General features: G+C 37.2%; 1 protein-coding gene across 2 annotated transcripts in view; it reads left to right on the top strand.

Moving 5' to 3' along the window:
* Positions 1–813: 813 nt before the first annotated feature.
* Positions 814–17,691, top strand: part of ALKAL2 (ALK and LTK ligand 2) — a 17,748-nt gene continuing 870 nt past the window's right edge. Inside the window, exons 1-7 of one of the 2 annotated variants that reach the window (XM_058177720.1) lie at positions 814–4,709; positions 6,398–6,716; positions 10,156–10,191; positions 13,764–13,817; positions 13,913–13,993; positions 15,967–16,032; positions 16,972–17,691. The exon at positions 16,972–17,691 is cut by the window's right edge and continues 870 nt beyond it. In XM_058177720.1, the coding sequence (XP_058033703.1) occupies positions 6,449–6,716; positions 10,156–10,191; positions 13,764–13,817; positions 13,913–13,993; positions 15,967–16,031 (504 nt within the window). In that variant the 5' untranslated portion in view covers positions 814–4,709; positions 6,398–6,448 and the 3' untranslated portion in view covers position 16,032; positions 16,972–17,691. The remainder of the gene's footprint in view (positions 4,710–6,397; positions 6,717–10,155; positions 10,192–13,763; positions 13,818–13,912; positions 13,994–15,966; positions 16,033–16,971) is intronic. The other variant, XM_058177730.1, reaches the window with a different exon arrangement.

The following is a 17,691-nucleotide window of genomic DNA, read 5'->3' as shown; positions in this document are numbered from 1 at the left end:
TATTTGTAACTATAAATGCCAATTCACGTTCAATTTCTGGATAAGTATAGAGAAGATTCATAGCTCAAATTGCATTTGGATTTAATCAGTTAAACCCATTCTGGCTGGATTTTCATCAAGGAAGATATGAGAATGCTTTGGTCATCTTGATGGGCAACCCATTCCAGAGGCTAGGTGGTAGGGTCACTGTTAAAGGTAATCTTGTCTCACAACTGAATGTTGTGGACTATTGAGCAGACTACCCTTTGAGATTACGCACGGAAGCGACTGAGAATGATTGTGGATGAAAACAGTTAACATACAAACAAACTGGGTTTTGATAATATTTTACTTTTAGGGAAAAAGCAAAATTATAGTCCAAAAACAATTCAGGTCATACACATATGAAGTCAGTCCAGGGATATTTTTCAAATATCAAGTCTTCTTACCAATTGTAGAAAACACAACAAACCAGATCTTCTTTAGTTTCATTCAGGAACAAAATTCAATACAAAACAATCAGTAAATATTAAAGAAGCAGTAAATAGCCATGATCAAGCAATGATCTTGCATAGAGCTCAAATATAGAGATACAGCATATCAGCAGGTAACAATGGTGTAGTGTTCACACAAACCATAATTCAGCTTTCCTTAAGTACATTGACTACAGAGCTCAGCCAATCAGGATGCATAATGATGCAACAAAGTTTTTAAAATTACATACTTTTAGTTACAAACATACAGTGTTGGTTTATATATTTCTTGGCCAACCAGTTGGGCAATAACAATTTCGTAACAGTCACTTCTAGTTGTTCAGGACTCCTGAGTGACTTTTCTTACTTCTGGCCATGGCAATTCTTCTGAGCTGCCTGTTAGGACTGGACTTTGCAGGCATTGCTTTGCAATAGTTCCCGTTGTTTCTGTTGGGACATGAGTGCTATCGTGATAAGACTTTTTGAGTTTTGAAATGGAGTGCCATCACTGGACTAATATCATCCAGCTCTATTGCCCCTACATCTGACTCCAAGGAGGCAATAAACGTTGTTGAAATTGCCTAATCTTAATAAGGGAATCAATGAGGGCAAACCAGCTGAAATTAAATCCAGAAGAGATAGACTCAAGTGAAATCTATTTTTAATGGGATAATAGTCCCGCCAAAATAGCAAGTTAGTAGTCTGGGAGTACTCTCTGAGCTCCAGTTGCCACTGGATTTGCTAGTGGTGGTTGTAATGCACATTAGCATAACTATGGATGTATATCATCTGCAGCCCTTTCTCAGCAAGGCCTGGCAACAATTATCTATACCTTGGTTACATTCCTTGTATTGTTTACTGCAATGTGCTTTATGTGGGGTTCTCCTTGAAGTCTCTAGAAATTGCAATTACAGGGATTGCACCATGGCTGAAGTAAAATATCTGCCTTTATTGCTTAAATAAGCATAGTAGCAAGATATACAATGTATGATGTATGAATTTTATTTTGATTAGTTTTATGAGACTTATAGATGACCTTTCTTCCAAAATTCAGAGCAGAATAGATAGCACTCCCTGATTCAAACTTATCCACAATTCCCTTAAGCAGTTTGTGTGATTGTCCCAAGTTGCACATTGAATTTCTGTGGCTTGGGCTAGATTTGAACCTAGGTGTTCCAGATCCTAATCCAACATGTCATAATTGTATTACCTGTAAAGTAGAATACTTTTCAATATAACTTACCTCTCTGTTGAAAACCAATGGGGACATAAACCCAAAGGCATGTATATTAAGATTATGGTAGCCTCCAAAAGTTGTTGGATGTATAATCTCTCTGAAATTATCATCCAATAACTTTGAAGTCTGTGCAAACCAGTGAACTTTCCAATTCATTTGTAAAAATATGGAGACCTGTGATCCCATTATCTCATGTGCAAAAATCATGTACGCATAATGGCTTCTAAAGTATTTTAGATTTAGAATTCATGAGAATAGATGTTGTAAGAGGATGAAGTACACAAAATATCAAATAAATTAGTGTGCAAGCTTTCAAATTTATAGTCTTTACACCAAATAGGATAGAGAGAACATCCTGAAGGTCAGTTCTAGGACCAAGGAGGCACAACCTCTCTGTTGCAGTGAAAGTCCTATGGAACAACTTGTTCCAGGATTCAGAGAGCCCTGACCCTCTTGGCTTTCTACAACGCTGTTAAGATCTAATATTTTCCCCCGGTATCATGGCTGGTATGTTAAGAGACTCCAATATATGTGTGTTTATTTTGTGAATTTCTTATATGCTGCTTTGGTTTTCTTTTGTACTGATCAGAAAAACTGAAAAATACCAAATTTGAAAAAAGTAGGTTCACATGGAATTCCGCAGAGAGAATCTCAGAAATAATCAGATGCAGAATAAGAGCAAACATAATTTTACCTCTTTCTCTTTTCTCAGATTTTGCCAGACATCCAAAAGGTCACATTTGAGGCCCGCTCTAATTTGAGGACATATCTATGAATTCCTGAATTTATTTTATTTTATTTATTTATTTATTTATTTATCCCTTCTCTTCTTTCCCACTCTCCAAACCAATTTTTCCAAGCAAGTACAAGCAAAGCATGTCTTTTGTTTTTGGAATGTTATGCCTCTCACTGCTCTGAGATCCAGAACTGGAACACTGTATCACAAAAAAATTGCCTGGAGAAAGAGAACTTCTATTCTACTTAAATGAGAAAAAAAATCAGCCTGAATGGTCTTGCAGTGCACCATTAAAGTCTATGTACTAAATTCTAATTATTTGGTCATTGTTAGTTTAAAAGATAGATAGATAGATAGATAGATAGATAGATAGATAGATAGATAGATAGATAGATAGATAGATAGATAGATAGAAAGAAAGAAAGAAAGAAATCCTACTCGCCTTATTTAATTAATACAGTTGAATTTAATTGCATAATTTTTCTGATACTGATGTTTTGTTCTGACCTTACTATAGTATATATATTTCAAAATTCAAATTTAGTCACTAAGGTGAGATGGGTTCCATAGAAATGTAATAAATAAATAAATAAATTCACTGGGAAAAAGAGAGAGAGGAAAAAAGAAAGGTGCCCTCTTGATATGTACTTTTATTTGGCCAGCCACAGATTTAAAGCAATTAAATCTCTATATACAATTTAACAGCTACAGTTATAACACAGACTCCAGAAACTAGGGAATGGTAAGAAATAATTTATATTGCTACTCAGTATGGCATTCATACATGAGACCTGCTTGCTCAGTCAAACCCATAGACTAAATTGGCACAATGTGCTAGCTTAAAACTGTGACTGGCCAAATTTGTAGGTTAGTTACCGTGTTCCCTTAATCACATATTCTGCAGGCACAACCACAGAATTGGTGTGAGGATTAAAGTAAGGAAAGCCACATATGCCCCCTTGAGCTGCTTGTAGGAACGGCAGAAAACACCAATGTAATAAAGAAACAAGCCACAAATTTCCTCTTAAACTTCTTCTAACACTCCATCTAATGAGGCTGACAGGATTTTCCAGGCTTAGAAATAAAGAGTGCTTCTTCCCACAACTTGGAGCACTTAATTCACCCTGCAGAATTCTCTACCACAACTTGTGGTAGCATTTCTTGTTGGCGGGCAGCTATTTAAAAAAAAAAGCATTAGACAAATTCATCACGAATTGGTCCACTCTCCACAGCTCTTAAGTGTGTTTCAATAGTGGGAAACCAAGAAGGGATAGGTCTTCTTGACCTGGCACACTCCCATCCCACAAACGTAGGAGAACGGGCGAATCGGGGTCCAGCAGTGCTCCTCGTTCTGTGAGAACCTGGCGGCAGGACTTTTGTCCTGGGCTGAGGGAGCAACCCAGGGGGAGCCTGGCTGAAGCTTTCTCTGGTGACAGGGAGGGAATTCCGGACAGCCTCATCCCTTCAACCGGAAGGCGGGACTGGCACCGCTTCTCCTTCTCACTCGGGAAGATGAGACAATCGCCGTCGCCCGTCCTCATTCCCGCCCTTTTCCACCCCGTCCGCCCTTTCCCATCCAGCGCCGTCCAGTCACGAAACTTGCTGGCAAGTCGTGCTCAGTTGGCAGCCGCCGATGCCCCGAAGATGCCACCCCGAGGCGGGAAGCTTGGAGGAGGTTGGACGTCCGAAACAAACGTGGTTTGCTTGTGTGTGTGCGCGAGAGAGAATGAGGAGAATGGGTAGGAGGGTGGAGTGTGTGCGCGCGTGCGGGAAATGATCAGCGCAGGCTTTCTAATTAAAGAAACTTGGCGGGTGCCCCCCCCCCTCCTTCCCTCCGTTCCACCCCCACCACCCCCACTTCGCCCGAGCCGGGACAGCTCCTTCTACGTCTGCGGGGGGCGGGGGGGGAGCAGCATAAGAGGAGAGCGCGCGGCGGCAAAGCAGGGGAGTCCGAGGGAACTTCGGTGGCGGCAGCAACAGGGGAAGAGCGGCGGCGCTCGCGTGGTAACCAAGTGGGACGCGGAGCCGGCCGTCCACCCACTCGCAAATCAAGACAAGCTGACTCGGCGGCGGCGGCGGCCACCTCGTGAACTCCTTGTGAACCTATATAAAGCGCGGCCATGGAGTAGAAGGTGAAGGAGAAGAAGCCGGCGGGCGCGTCAGGGAGAAGACGGGAAAAGCCGAGGAGGGCGGTGAAAGGCTCTTCTTTCGCTGCTGGAGGAGGCTCAGCTCAGCTCAGCTCAGCGGACCGTCTAAGTCAGGGGACTGAAGCCGGCGGAGACAGGTATGCCTCTTCAAGTGGGAGCGGCTAACGCCAGCGCCTCCGAGTTGCTTGCCCCGGAGTGGCAGCTGCAGCTATAGCGCCCGCTCGCTCCCGGCCAAGTTTTAGCGGACTTCTCAACAGTTCTCGGGGCGCTCTCTTTGGCGGCGACGGGCGAGTGCGGGCGCAGGCGAATTTTGGGAGCCTGTTGGAAGAAGGCTTCCTTCTTGCTAGGCTGCAAGGTCTTCCTTCGATCCGATTCTGCTTCAGAGCTGCTGTCAGTCCAGACAGAGACGAAACGCACCTCTGGGGGAGTTGCTTCGTTGTAGAAAAATCCAGCTCTGTAGGAATACAAGCCAGAGATAGATCTGGTTACAGAATGGGTTCCTCCGGAGAAAGAGGAAGACTGGAAGATCTAGTCCGAATCGAATCATTTTAAGTAGCGTTTTTATCTCTAGATGAAATCTGACATCCATCCCGTGAAAACTGAGAGCGCTCCGCGATGCGGGGTTGGGTGCTTTCTTTTCTGCAATCCGTTTAGCTTTGGGAATCCAAATGCAGTGAAGCTGCACTGAGCATCCCAAGCGATGTGGAAGAAGCGACCTCCGAGTGGGGTCGGCCAAATTGCCACACTGTGGATGTCTGAGCAGATAAGATAAATGGGGACGTGGGGGGGGAGATGTTAAATTCAGATTTTATCCCTTGAATAGGAAGCATTGGATGGGATCAGGCCAGACCAGTTCCGTCTGGAGCTGTATGATATGTAAGTTTTCCTTGAAAGGTTTTGGAGCATTCTGAACTGGCTCCACTGTAGGACCATATACCATGGGGTACAGTAGGTGTAATCACTTAGTAAATTGATGACCTGTAACAACATTTGGCAGCCTTGTAGAATCTTACTACGACTGGCGGCAGATGCAAATCATACAGAGATACTTTGCTTTGAGAATTTTAATGGAAGGCCAGTGTACAAATTAGAAATAGTTCCCAATGTATTGAATGAAAATAGTGAAAATATCACCAAACCAGGAATAAGAGTAGTAATTCTGTTCTGATTGTCATGTAGATTTTTAAATACTTAGCTAAGTTATTATTTGATCAATGCCTCTGTAACCACTAGCAGAAAATTTTAAATAAATAATAAATGAAGTTTTTAAATAAATTAACAGGATAAAGTCAAGCAAATCTGAATAAGCTGAAAAATTTCCCAGTGACTTAGAAGCCATATATTGGAGTCAAGTGACACTATAGATTTCACTCCCCTCCCCCCCCAATTTTTGGTTACTCCTTGTTGAAGCTTGTTATTTGCTCTTAACGTTATTAAGAGGCAGGGTGCTTAACAGATAAATTTCATTCGGATTTTCAGGATCTGCTTAGCAAATGGAGAAATTTTATCTTTGCTATAGTTGGCTGTTTTCTAAGATTTTGTTTTTTATTTTTTTCTTTGCCCAGCTGATTTTTGAGGGCATCTTCTCTCCTTCACCTATTTCATTACATTTCTTGATACTTTTGAGTATGAAGGACAAGGTCAGACTATTACACGAATGCATCTAGAAGTCCAACTGTCTTCCTAGCTAAAGAATATTTTACTGAAATAAAAAAGGAAGCAGCAACAACTCTTAAGTAGCTTGTTCCATACATATACTGAAAAATATTCTATTCAAATTCATGTCTTCTTTCTTATTTTTTAAAAAACATTTTCTCTCTTTCAGGGAGTAAGTGGGAAACACATTCTCTTTTCCTGGATTGTCCTCAAAAGTGCAATGTGCAAACTTCTAAGGTCTTCAGTGCTGATTGGGCTGATGGCATTGATACTTTCTGCAGGACATTGTAAAGAAAAATCAGAATCTAGTGTGGGGTTGAAGGAAAGACAAAACCTCTTAAATCTGATAATGGAGATCATTCAAGAACTGAAAAAATACCATCTAGAAGAGGATGAAGAAAATGGAGTGCAGTACAAGCAAAATTACCCACCTCTTGATCAGAGAGAAATGCCTGACTATGGAACTTATTCAGAGGAACAGAAAGTTGGTGAGTCTATTGTATTGTATTAAATACAGTTTAATATGATCTCTTCCCACCCCACTTTACTAAAAAGAAAAATGTGCCATCACACTGCCAGTTGTCCCTGAAGAATTCTATAAAGTTTGTATAAAGATAACCTGATTTTTCAATAGAGGAATGGGTTCAACTGCTCTGAAGCTAGAAGAAATGAGAAGATCAGATCTGATCTGACCAAGTTCTGCCCAACTGGGTATTTGGCTTAGCATCAACATAGACTAGAGAGGAGATGACATATTACATTTGCTAAGGTCTGTTTCTACTTGATTTGGGATGCAGAGACAGAGTTCAGCCTACCTTGCTGCCCCAAAACCGTATCTGATGGTTGAATTATTTACTTAACTTACTTATATCTAAATCTCATCTATAAAATGGCCCATCTCACAATTTGAAAATGCTGTGGATGGGTTCATTTAAGATGCTCTAGCTTCAGAGGTGCATATCTGGCAATTCTGTTGTACTTCTGGCCTTGTCTGTGTCATCTGGAGATGAAATGAGTGTTTGGTCTATCACCATGTATGGTCTCTAAATATGGAGCCATGAAATATGGACCTCTGGGCAATAAAAAAATCCTAACTCTTAACTAGTAAGAATATATGTGGGCTTAATTCTCACTATGAATATGATTGTTTAGAAATACTGCAAGGATGTACTTTCTGTGCATTTTATTTAATTTCTCCACCAGCATGGCATCTTCAGTGAACCACACAGCCAAGATTTTGGGGTGGCAGGGGAGCCGTTTCATAGGTGATTTGAAGCATTTTTAGAGAAAGATTCCTCATATGGACTCTACGTTCAATATTACAATCATGATAGAACATATTGAATTATATGAGAACTGCCATTTCAAGGGCGATTTTAATTATTGCTGGCTAAGGAAGTGAATACATAGCTTGAGGAGCCTCCATCATTATCCATTTTGACTGTAAAGATCTAGCAGAAAGGGTTCAAAAAAGGTGGGCCCAGGCATGACATTTTGTAGAGGAAGTAATTCCCTCAACCTTAAGATTTGGAATAATTGTGACTCAGCTATAAATCCATTTTTCTTTAGCAAGTTTCTAGAAAGAGTGGTGCTCACCAAATGTGCTTGAAAAAAGTTGAAAATGTATATCATTTGGCTGACTTCAAGCATGGATTTCTCTGGTTACTTTCAGTAGTGAAAGAAAATGATACCATGTTGTTTCTTCTGGATCTCTCAGCAGCCTTCGACAACAGGGTATTGATAGAGCAGCTCAGCTCAGCTCAGCTTTTCAAGGGTCGCAGTCCTGTTTGCAGGGCCACCATCAGAATCTTTAGGGTTAGGGCTATTCTTTCTTTTTGATTGTTCAACAACTACTGAGGTGCCGAGGCAGATATTTATAGACAAAGTGTTGATAATTGTGAAATTAACTTTCACCCACTTAATCAGGGTAGATCACACTGATACTAGTAAGCTGCTTAGAAGGAATCGCATACTGGGGCGGGGGTGGGGTCATGAATCATATGCAACCCTATAATTTGTTTTATGTGGCCCATTTGACTTCTATTGGGAGTCAAAGATACGCTTAGCAAACCTAGGATGCTGAATACCATCTATATATACACTCTAGATCATAGGGAATGCTCCAGGAGTGGTAGGGCAGCAGTAATGGCCCAGCAAGTCTCCTGATCACAGTGGATCTTCCAAAAATAGTCAGTCTGGTTGCTCTATACATTTGATGCCACAAGAACTCCCATACTGAGTAGCACGACCTTCTGGAAACTCTTTCCTAATCAGTAGAGGGTGCTATTTCTGAGATGACACCAGGTTTTTTTTGTGGGGGGGCAGAATAAGTGAAGAGTAGGGCTTGCCCTTAGAAGATACATTGGGAGTCGGAGGCTACCCAAGGGAGATGAGAAGGTAGGATCTTTTTTGGTGGGGAGGGGGTCTGGAGCCCTGCTATGTGGGCTTCTTTGCTGGACAAAGAATTGGAAAGTCAGTGAACAAGTAAGCTCTCTCTGCTAAGAAAAGACATGGATGAAGAACTGTTTGAAGAAATGGAACAAATGAGAATGGTAAGGGAACAAGACAGAAAAATAAAAGCAAAATTTGGGCAACAGCCCTTAGCAGATTGGGTTTTCTAGATTATATTATCAATAAAAAAATAAAATAAAAAATAAAAAAAATTGCCAGCTAGATAGCTAAAGTGGTGTTACTTCACAATAAAGTTTTTTAAAAAATTATATTTAATGGCCTATCATAATGCTAATAATTTTCTATTTCCTAAAAATTTTATATCTTTAGGAAATGGTGTGGCATGAAAAGACTAATGTTGCAGCTCTTGGCTAAAGAACTAGACCACATAGAGCTTTAGTGATAAATTGGATAAGGTCCAATAAGATGAACCAATATAATGGTTGTAGATGAGTAATTTTCAGATCTAGGAGTTAGTTCTGAAAGTTCTAAATTCTAGATGTTCTAGATGAGCCAACACTCCCACAGATGGATACAATGGGGTCTCTCTTTGATTCTGTCAACTAATAGGACAGGTAGCTCAGTAACAAAGAAATCTTATGACCAAGTTTGTTCGGGCATCTGGTCTAACTTAGTCTAGCCTCAATGAACCATTCCCTAGTAATCTCATGATGGGATAAGCATAATGTACCCAGTCAAGGGTTAATCACTGGGCCACTGGGCACCATCACATTTAGAATGCAGCAACTCAATTGCTAAGTGGAATGGATAAATCAAATCAAATAACATTGATCCTGAAAATGCTGCACAGACTGTGAGTTCCTGGACCAACACAAGTGTTTCAATTAACTTATAAAGTTCTGAGCAGTTTAAGACTCAAAGGCTTACAAGATTGCACTAAAGATCAGCTAGGAAGGTTCTGTGTGTAGTCACCTTTGGGTTTGGCCAGGAAGAATCTTCTCTGAGTACTCATTATTATGGAAAGTATAGCTAGCCTCAGGTCTTTCTGTATGACAGTTGAAGATAATAGTTGTTCATCCAGGCACGAGTAGATAACTGCTCCCGATATACCATCTTTTAGAATCCTTTCTTAAAATTAGCCATTTAACTATTTTCCTCTATTATTTTTCTTGATTTTTATTATTCTATTGAAAATTGTGTTTATTCTTTATAGAACTGCTCTGGGCTCATCTAGGAGGAAAAATGATACAGAAATAAAATATCATTATAATTTTGGTGTAAATTATAATGCATTAAAAGTTTAAAAGTTCCTAATTCACTGGGTGTCAGGTGCAAAAAAACAAGATCCACATGCAGAAATTCCAAAAAGTTATCAGTCTGTGTTTAATATACTATCAGCTGATTACTTATGATAGTGACAGTAATGGGAATTTTCCAATGACTGCTAGAGCTGCTTACAAGCATATTCACTGTGTATAGTGTTATAAAATATTTCATTTCATTCCTACTATGCAGGTGCAGTCTTATATGCATGGAGCAAAAATGTTCCTGGTAAAATTTCCATTTCTTCATATGCATATTCTAAGTGTGCTTTGCTTGCTGTCTGCTTAGAATCAAAAACAGTTGTTTCAAGAATCCAATCCTAAACTCTCTTGAATCTATCTCAGATTTTCTGCTTCTCTACTGTTTATTTATTCTATATTAAGTTCAGCATCCTAGAGTCCCACGTGTATTAATGAAAAAATTAAAAAGATAGGAAGTCATCTCCCATCAACTAGCAGCTATACAACCGGGGCTTTGAGAAAATGGGATACATACCTTTTATTCCTTCAAGGTGATATAGCATAGTGGCCAGTACTTTAATATTTTAAAGCCTCATTAATTTTAACATCTCCTCAAAGTGAATCTTGTAACTGACACAAAGTTTGTGCTATTAGAGTAAAATAAGATTTCCTTTTAATATATGTACAATAACTTATTGCACTAAGCCAACATGTGATTGCTTCATTTTGTCTTAGCATGTTGTGTGAGCCAAACTAATTATAATTGAGCCATGATGGCACAGTGGTTAGAATGCAGTATTGCAGGCTACTTCTGCTGATTGCTGACTGACTGCAGTTTGGCAGCTCGAATGTCACAAGGCTCAAGGTTGACTCAGCCTTCCATCCTTCCGAGGTCAGTAAAATGAGGACTCAGATTGCTGGGGGCAATATGATGACTCTGCAAACTGCTTAGAAAAGGCTGTAAAGCACTGTGAAGTGGTATATAGCAATAGCACTTAGACTTATATACCACTTTACATATAAGTCTAAGTGCTACTGCTATAGTCTATTTCAAATGGTTCAGTGCAGTGTACAAATCAGATCAATGTCTTCTCTACTCACCTGATCCTCCACAGGAGGGATCATATGACATATATTAGACTAAGGTGCTTTTACAAAAAGCTATTGATAGAAAGTACAATTCTAAACAATTGTAATCTTTTCCCACCTCTCACATTGAAACCAATGAGATTTGAAAGTGACTGCATTTGTTTAAAACCTGCGGGTTTATAAATTATTTTACTTTCATGCTGGTGCTTTGGTATCTGTGAAATATATGTTTCTTCTTAAAGTTTCAACAGAACTGATAAACTAAATTTCCTGTTAAAATATTGTCTGGTCTTAAAAGTCTAAAGAAAACAGTGAATATGGAACATACTTTAAAAATATTTGACTCCCCATAAACTAGATACATAGATTTAGCATTTTGCTTCCTCACATACTGTATGCAAAATACTATAAAATAGTTCTCTCCAAAATACTGCAAACATATTTCATTGAAAAAAATTCAGAATGTCAGATTTAAAGATTTTTCTTAGAATAGTTAATTTTGTATTAGTAATTTGTTGAGGAAAGGGAACTTTCAATGTAGCAAAAAATACAATCTTGCTATGGGAAAACCAGTTTGTACCTATCATATTAGCTATTGTTTAATATGATTCTTATCCAAGTGAAATACATGCTGTATTTCTTTGGAAGAAGTTCTATCAGGGATCAATTAATTAAGGTTGGTTAGTGCTACAGTTTTAATCATTATAGGAAAATGAAAAATGTATGGATGAAACATGATTGGTGCTTTTAATAGACGTTTGTTTATCCTAGAGCCAGTGGTGAGATTCAAATAATTTAACAACCGGTTCTCTGCACTAATGATTTCTTCCAACAACCAGTTCACCAAACTGCTCAGAAAGTTAACAACCGGTTTTCCTGAAGTGGTGCGAACTGGCTGAATCCCACCACTGCCTAGAGCTAACATTGGTTATGTGTATTTGAAAATGCTTATGGAACTCATATGTTCCTCATTTGGTGAACATTTGGCTCACCTTGGCTAAACTCAACTGTGGCTAGAAACCTTAGCACTACTGGCTAAGATTAGAACTATTGGCTAAAGAGAAGTTGAAAAAAAACAAACATATCCCCAAAGAAGGCAATGGCAAACCACTTCAATAATATTATCCATAAAATGACAAAGATGCATTCACCAAAAGTTTGAGATGTATATTCTATCATACATTTTACTGTTTTTTAAATATACAACTTTAAGACAACTGCACAATCTGCTTAAGCAACATAGTGAAATTCAGTGTGCAATTTTTCAGAATTTAATTGGACTATACAGATGCAGACTATGTGTTCTAATGAAAACTTGCCAACTTCTGAAATATTTTTCTGAAGAAACTTAGCCAGAACTACCTTTCAGAATTCAGAAGTCACAAAGGGAAATGTCATTTATGTATTAATTTATGGTAATATTAATGATAATATGCAATTGTCATCATGACAAAATTGTAAATAACAATATTAAATATGACACTAAATCAAAGAGATGGCCACGAGAAGCTAAAGAGGATTTCAATAAGCTAGTTATATTCCCATCCTTTGAATAAGCTATGAGAAAGCAAACAGTAGCAAAATAGTTTTATCTATTTCCCAGTCACCTCCATATTTTGTTCAACATGGTTTCATTTCTTTCAAAATATACTATTCTGTCAATTTCTCTGACAATGTGTGTCAATATTGCTTCATCCTGGATAAGGATGTTGAGGAACTGAATTACAGAAGGAAATGGCAGCCTAAATACAGTATTTAGTAAGACACATTTCTTTTTCTCATTTCTTATTTTGCATCCACATTTCTGCATAAATCTGCATGGATAGAAGCATATGATATAAAATTGGTCCTTAAGAAAAATATGCTATACTTAGTTCCAAGATGAAAATGAATTTACAAGCTTTACTATTGCTTCTATTACTCACTTTAGCTTTCAGTTTTTTCACTGATGTGCTCTGGAACTACATAACTAATTAGTGTCAATATACTTCGTTTAAAAGGTGACATTGTGCAAGCAATGTTGCATAATTTAAGATGAATGATCTTGGATTTTAAGAATATTACCCACAGCTGCTGATACTTAAGCTGACAGTCCTTTCTCCCTCTCATGTCAGAGCAGCTTTAGCTAAAACAACTAGAAGGTCCATGACACCTTTGCCAGCAAATCAGCATCAAGCCAAAAGAATAGAGATGCACAGAGAAGCTAGAATTTGAAGGGACCAGAGGAATCCCTTTAGTTTGTAATCCCAAAGCAGAGAGATCACCAGACACCTAGGATTGCCCAAGCCACAGCATTTTATATATATATATAAAATACATCCACAACTGCTCAGGCCACTGCAATTATAGGTTCTTGATGCTCTTCAAGGCAATCCTACATTAAGCTTATTACAATAGTCCAAATGGGAAGTGGCTAGATAACTATTATCAATGAACAAGGGATACTGATCCAGGAAAGGTCACAATTGTTGCCCAAGATAAAACTGGGCAAAAGCCTTTTTTGCTACAGTAATCCCTTGTCCCCCTAAATCAGAGGTGTCAAACTCACGGCATTATGGTGGCGCCATGTGACGTATTGTGACATTTCCCTTCGCATCTGGGCCACGGGCTGCAAGTTTGACAGCCCTGTTCTAAAACATAGTTGCCATTTCAATTTTTTACTTTTGCCTTGAATTGTACATTCCAGGAAGTTTTAGAATCAGAATATAAATATTGACTGTTCTAAAAAAGTATCTTTATTCTCTTTAACAGAAATATTTCCTAGAGACCTAAGAATGAAAGACAAATTTTTAAACCATTTAACAGGTAAACCAAATTTCACATCTGAATTATTGCCTTAATTAAAATCCTTTTTCTTATGCCACCAATTAAATTAATCTGCTGATTTTCTTCTTTTCCAGGTCACCTTTACTTTGGCCCAAAATGCACTAAACACTTTCATAGACTTTATCACCATACAAGAGATTGTACCATACCTGCATGTAAGTTCTATCATCCAAGACCAGAATTACTAATATAGTTTTTTAAAGAATCCCCCTGTATAATTAACATGATATTTTGTAAAGAGTTTGCAGAGTTAAAGCCATGAAATAGAGGAGTGCTTTCTTGCAATTCCTCAGGGCAATCTAATGGTTCTAATTTCTAATTTCATAAACAATCATTTAAAACGTATTTGTGCAGGCAGCCAATCTGCTCTTCCATTATATGCCAACTCTTTTTGTTTTAGAATTTCAGTACAGAAATCAAGTTTCTTATTACATCAGATAACAGAAATTTACAAATTAAACTTGCTTTGTGCTTAAAGCACAAATACACCACTGAAAAATCCTGATATATTAATGTTCCTAGAAAAGCAATTATTGAAAGTATAATTTCCTAAGAAAATGAAAAACAACCTAATATGCTGAAATATTCTGAATTCTGAAAAGACAGTAAAAGAAATGAAGTACTATCGGGAAACAGTTTTTCTTGAAGGGATCTGTATATCTGCTTAGATATAAAAATTCAAAATTTGTGCCAACTGTATCAAGAAAAATCAAGATACAGAGTTAGCAAAAACCTCATTAAAACTTAAGTCATTTAGTACACAGGTTTTGAACTTGTATAAATGCATAAACCACATTTTTTCTTCTAAGATATAAACAGGAGGTAATATTTCTGCAAATAGAGTCATAAATTCATAAGGAAATTCATAGATTTCCTTATGAATTTATCCCTCTATTCACAAATTGCCCACAAAATCTCTCACACGTTATGCCAAATCTGTTAATACCTGTTACCAGAATAGCTGAAAAAACCAACGTTTGTTTGTTCAACTAGTCTTAAGCTAGGAAGGAACCAAGGAACCATATCAAATTTATTATTTAGTCAAATCTAGTTAAAGGCCTCCCAAATAAAGAGTCAGCAATTCAACAACGTATTATCTGTTTCTTATTTTAAGTGATTTTAACAATTTTAACTGAACAAAAATGGATATTTTAAAATAAGCTTGGCAATTGGGAATTAATTACATTATAACATTCTAGAAAAACTACTGTAGATTCTACCCTATAGCAATGTTTTTCCACTAAGGATTACTTTTCACAGGATTTAAATCCTGATTGCTAGAGTGAACTTAAATGATATGTGAGGAACTCAATTACAGAACTAAGTGGCAGCCTAAATACTGTACAGTATTTAGTAAGACACATTTCTTTTTCTCGCTTATTATTGCATCCTCATTTCTGCATAAATCTGCATGGGTACAAGCATATAATTATAAACTGCTTATTAACAAAAACATGCTATTAATTCATGAACTGAAAATTAATTTACATGCTTTGCTACTGCTTCTATTACTTGTTTTAGCTCCCAGTGTTTTCACTAATGTGCTCTGAAACTATTTAACTAATGAGCATCAAAATATACTTCATTTAAAGGTTGACATTGTGCAAGCAATGTTGCATAGTTTAAGATTTAACTCTATGAGGGACATGGGTAGTTCCTAAATATACTACTACCCTGTTAGCAGCTATCTTATTCCATATTAGATTGATAGCGGGATGTTGATTAACTTGCCCCATAATTAACGTCAAATTTTATTTGCTTTCTTAATAGGCATGGCTAGTTATATAAATAGTTCACTGCAGAAACATACAAACCGATTTTTCTCATGCAAGTGGAAAGTCTTTTCATGGATATCAGTAAATATCCATCATCTTAGTCTGGTAATATCCATCCATCCATTCAACAGTGCCCTATGCCAAATCAATCTTCATAGGATGGCAAACTTATATACCATTCTTAAAAATCTAAGAAGCATGTTTAAAATTAGTTCAAGCACACAAATTCAAATCTTCAAGATGAATTAGTTATTTATATTCCCTCATACAAATTTCACATTTTAAAAATACAATAACCCAACCTTCCCCATAAGAACTTTTTACACTATTTATCATTTTTTTCTCCACCACAGATTATAAAAGATGCGCCAGGCTCCTTACTCGGTTGGCAGTAAGTCCAATGTGCACAGAAGGATAAGGTAAGATTATTGAGAGGAAGAATTGTATTCTGCCACTGTGTGGATAACAATGATTAATTCATAAACAGAATATCTTTTGGATTGAAATATGCTTGTTTCAAAAAGCGATGCAAACCCTTTCATTTAGTAAAATATTTACCATTAATAAAAACATACCTACTGGAAAGTAATACAGTATCAACACTCAGGCAACAGCTATGAATTATTCATAATAGTGTGCAGTTAGTAGATAGTGTATTGGGCAGAGCTAATTTTTCAGGAATTAAATCAACTGCTATTTCTTTCTATTTATACTGGATACCTTTTTGTTGATACTGTATAATAGACATTTTTAATATTAGATGTGTAGAAACCAATTTATACATCTACACCATGATAAAGTAGGTAAATGTTGTTGCTTTTGTTACACGTAGAATGACACAGCATTAAAATCTATTTGCTTATTTAACTGCAATTTGTATTTGAATTACTATACCTGCTTAGCAATACAGTAATGCAATACAGCAGTACTGTATAGCAATACCAGGAACTATGGATGCCCCCTGGATTATTTTCTCTTTAAATCAATTATTTGATAAAAGAAATTTAATACCATTTCTTCTATTTCCAATGTTCAAGTTGTTCATGCTGTGCTTCAGAATACCAATCAGGATCACCCTTGTGCAAAATAATGTTATTAATAACTTTGGAAAGAAGAAACTGTACAGCAGAGGTGCAAATTGGCAAATGGAACCTGGGAATATTCTACTGTACTTTGTAACATGTATTATCAAGTTTAGATTTTTATATTATGTTAGGTTTCTCTCATTGGTCTCAATCCCCACGTTCCAATAGGAACTGGAAACAATCTGAATTATTATTTTACAGGATTTTTTGAAAATTAAGGTGAAACATCAGGAAAAGAAGAGTTTAATCTTTTGTGTTTTTGTTTTACTTTAGATGCTACTATTATCAAAGGAAAAATATATAAAAGAACCAAGAGAAGTGCCTTGGAAACTGACAGGGAAATTGAACTTAGCATTTTTGTAATATATGGCATTATGAACCAGAGATTTATTTTTGGAAATTGATGGACTACTTCTCATAAAACTTTAAAAATGTGTTTTGTATCCCATCATCACTGTTTACAGATGCATTCTTTTTAGTGAAAAACTACCAAAAGGTTAATTACTTGTTCATGTTTTATGCTTTAAAGTTGCTCTACAACAGTTGTGTTGTACTGCCAAAAAAGTAGCAAGTACCATCTTTTCAAGTATAGACATGTTTCCTGTCAAGAGACATTACAACACAGTCAAGGAAACCTGCCTGTGGAGGAAGCATTATTTGATATCTTTCTTGCTTATGCAACTGAAAATGTTACTATACAAACTTTTTATAAAGCTGTTACAGTGGTGGACTACTAGACTGCATGCCATAGGCAAGGGATGAACCTGTTTTAGGTTGGACTCTGTATCCACTCTGAAGTCACTTCTTTCCTGTACAATAGAAATATACATTCCAGCTAAATGTGCAATATGTACATATTGTAAATTCACAAATATATGTAATAAAATGTTTTGTATATAATCTGGTTCTTTGTGTTTATTCCTTGCATGTTCAAGTTTGGAAGAAATTATGCTTGTGAAGCAGAGGTATGCAACCTGAGGCCTTCCACATATG

The sequence above is a fragment of the Ahaetulla prasina genome, chromosome 1 (assembly GCF_028640845.1).
Source record: "Ahaetulla prasina isolate Xishuangbanna chromosome 1, ASM2864084v1, whole genome shotgun sequence".
Classification (NCBI taxonomy): domain Eukaryota; kingdom Metazoa; phylum Chordata; class Lepidosauria; order Squamata; family Colubridae; genus Ahaetulla; species Ahaetulla prasina.
Note: the sequence above shows the minus strand (reverse complement) of the source record. Positions and strands in the feature narration are given on the sequence as shown.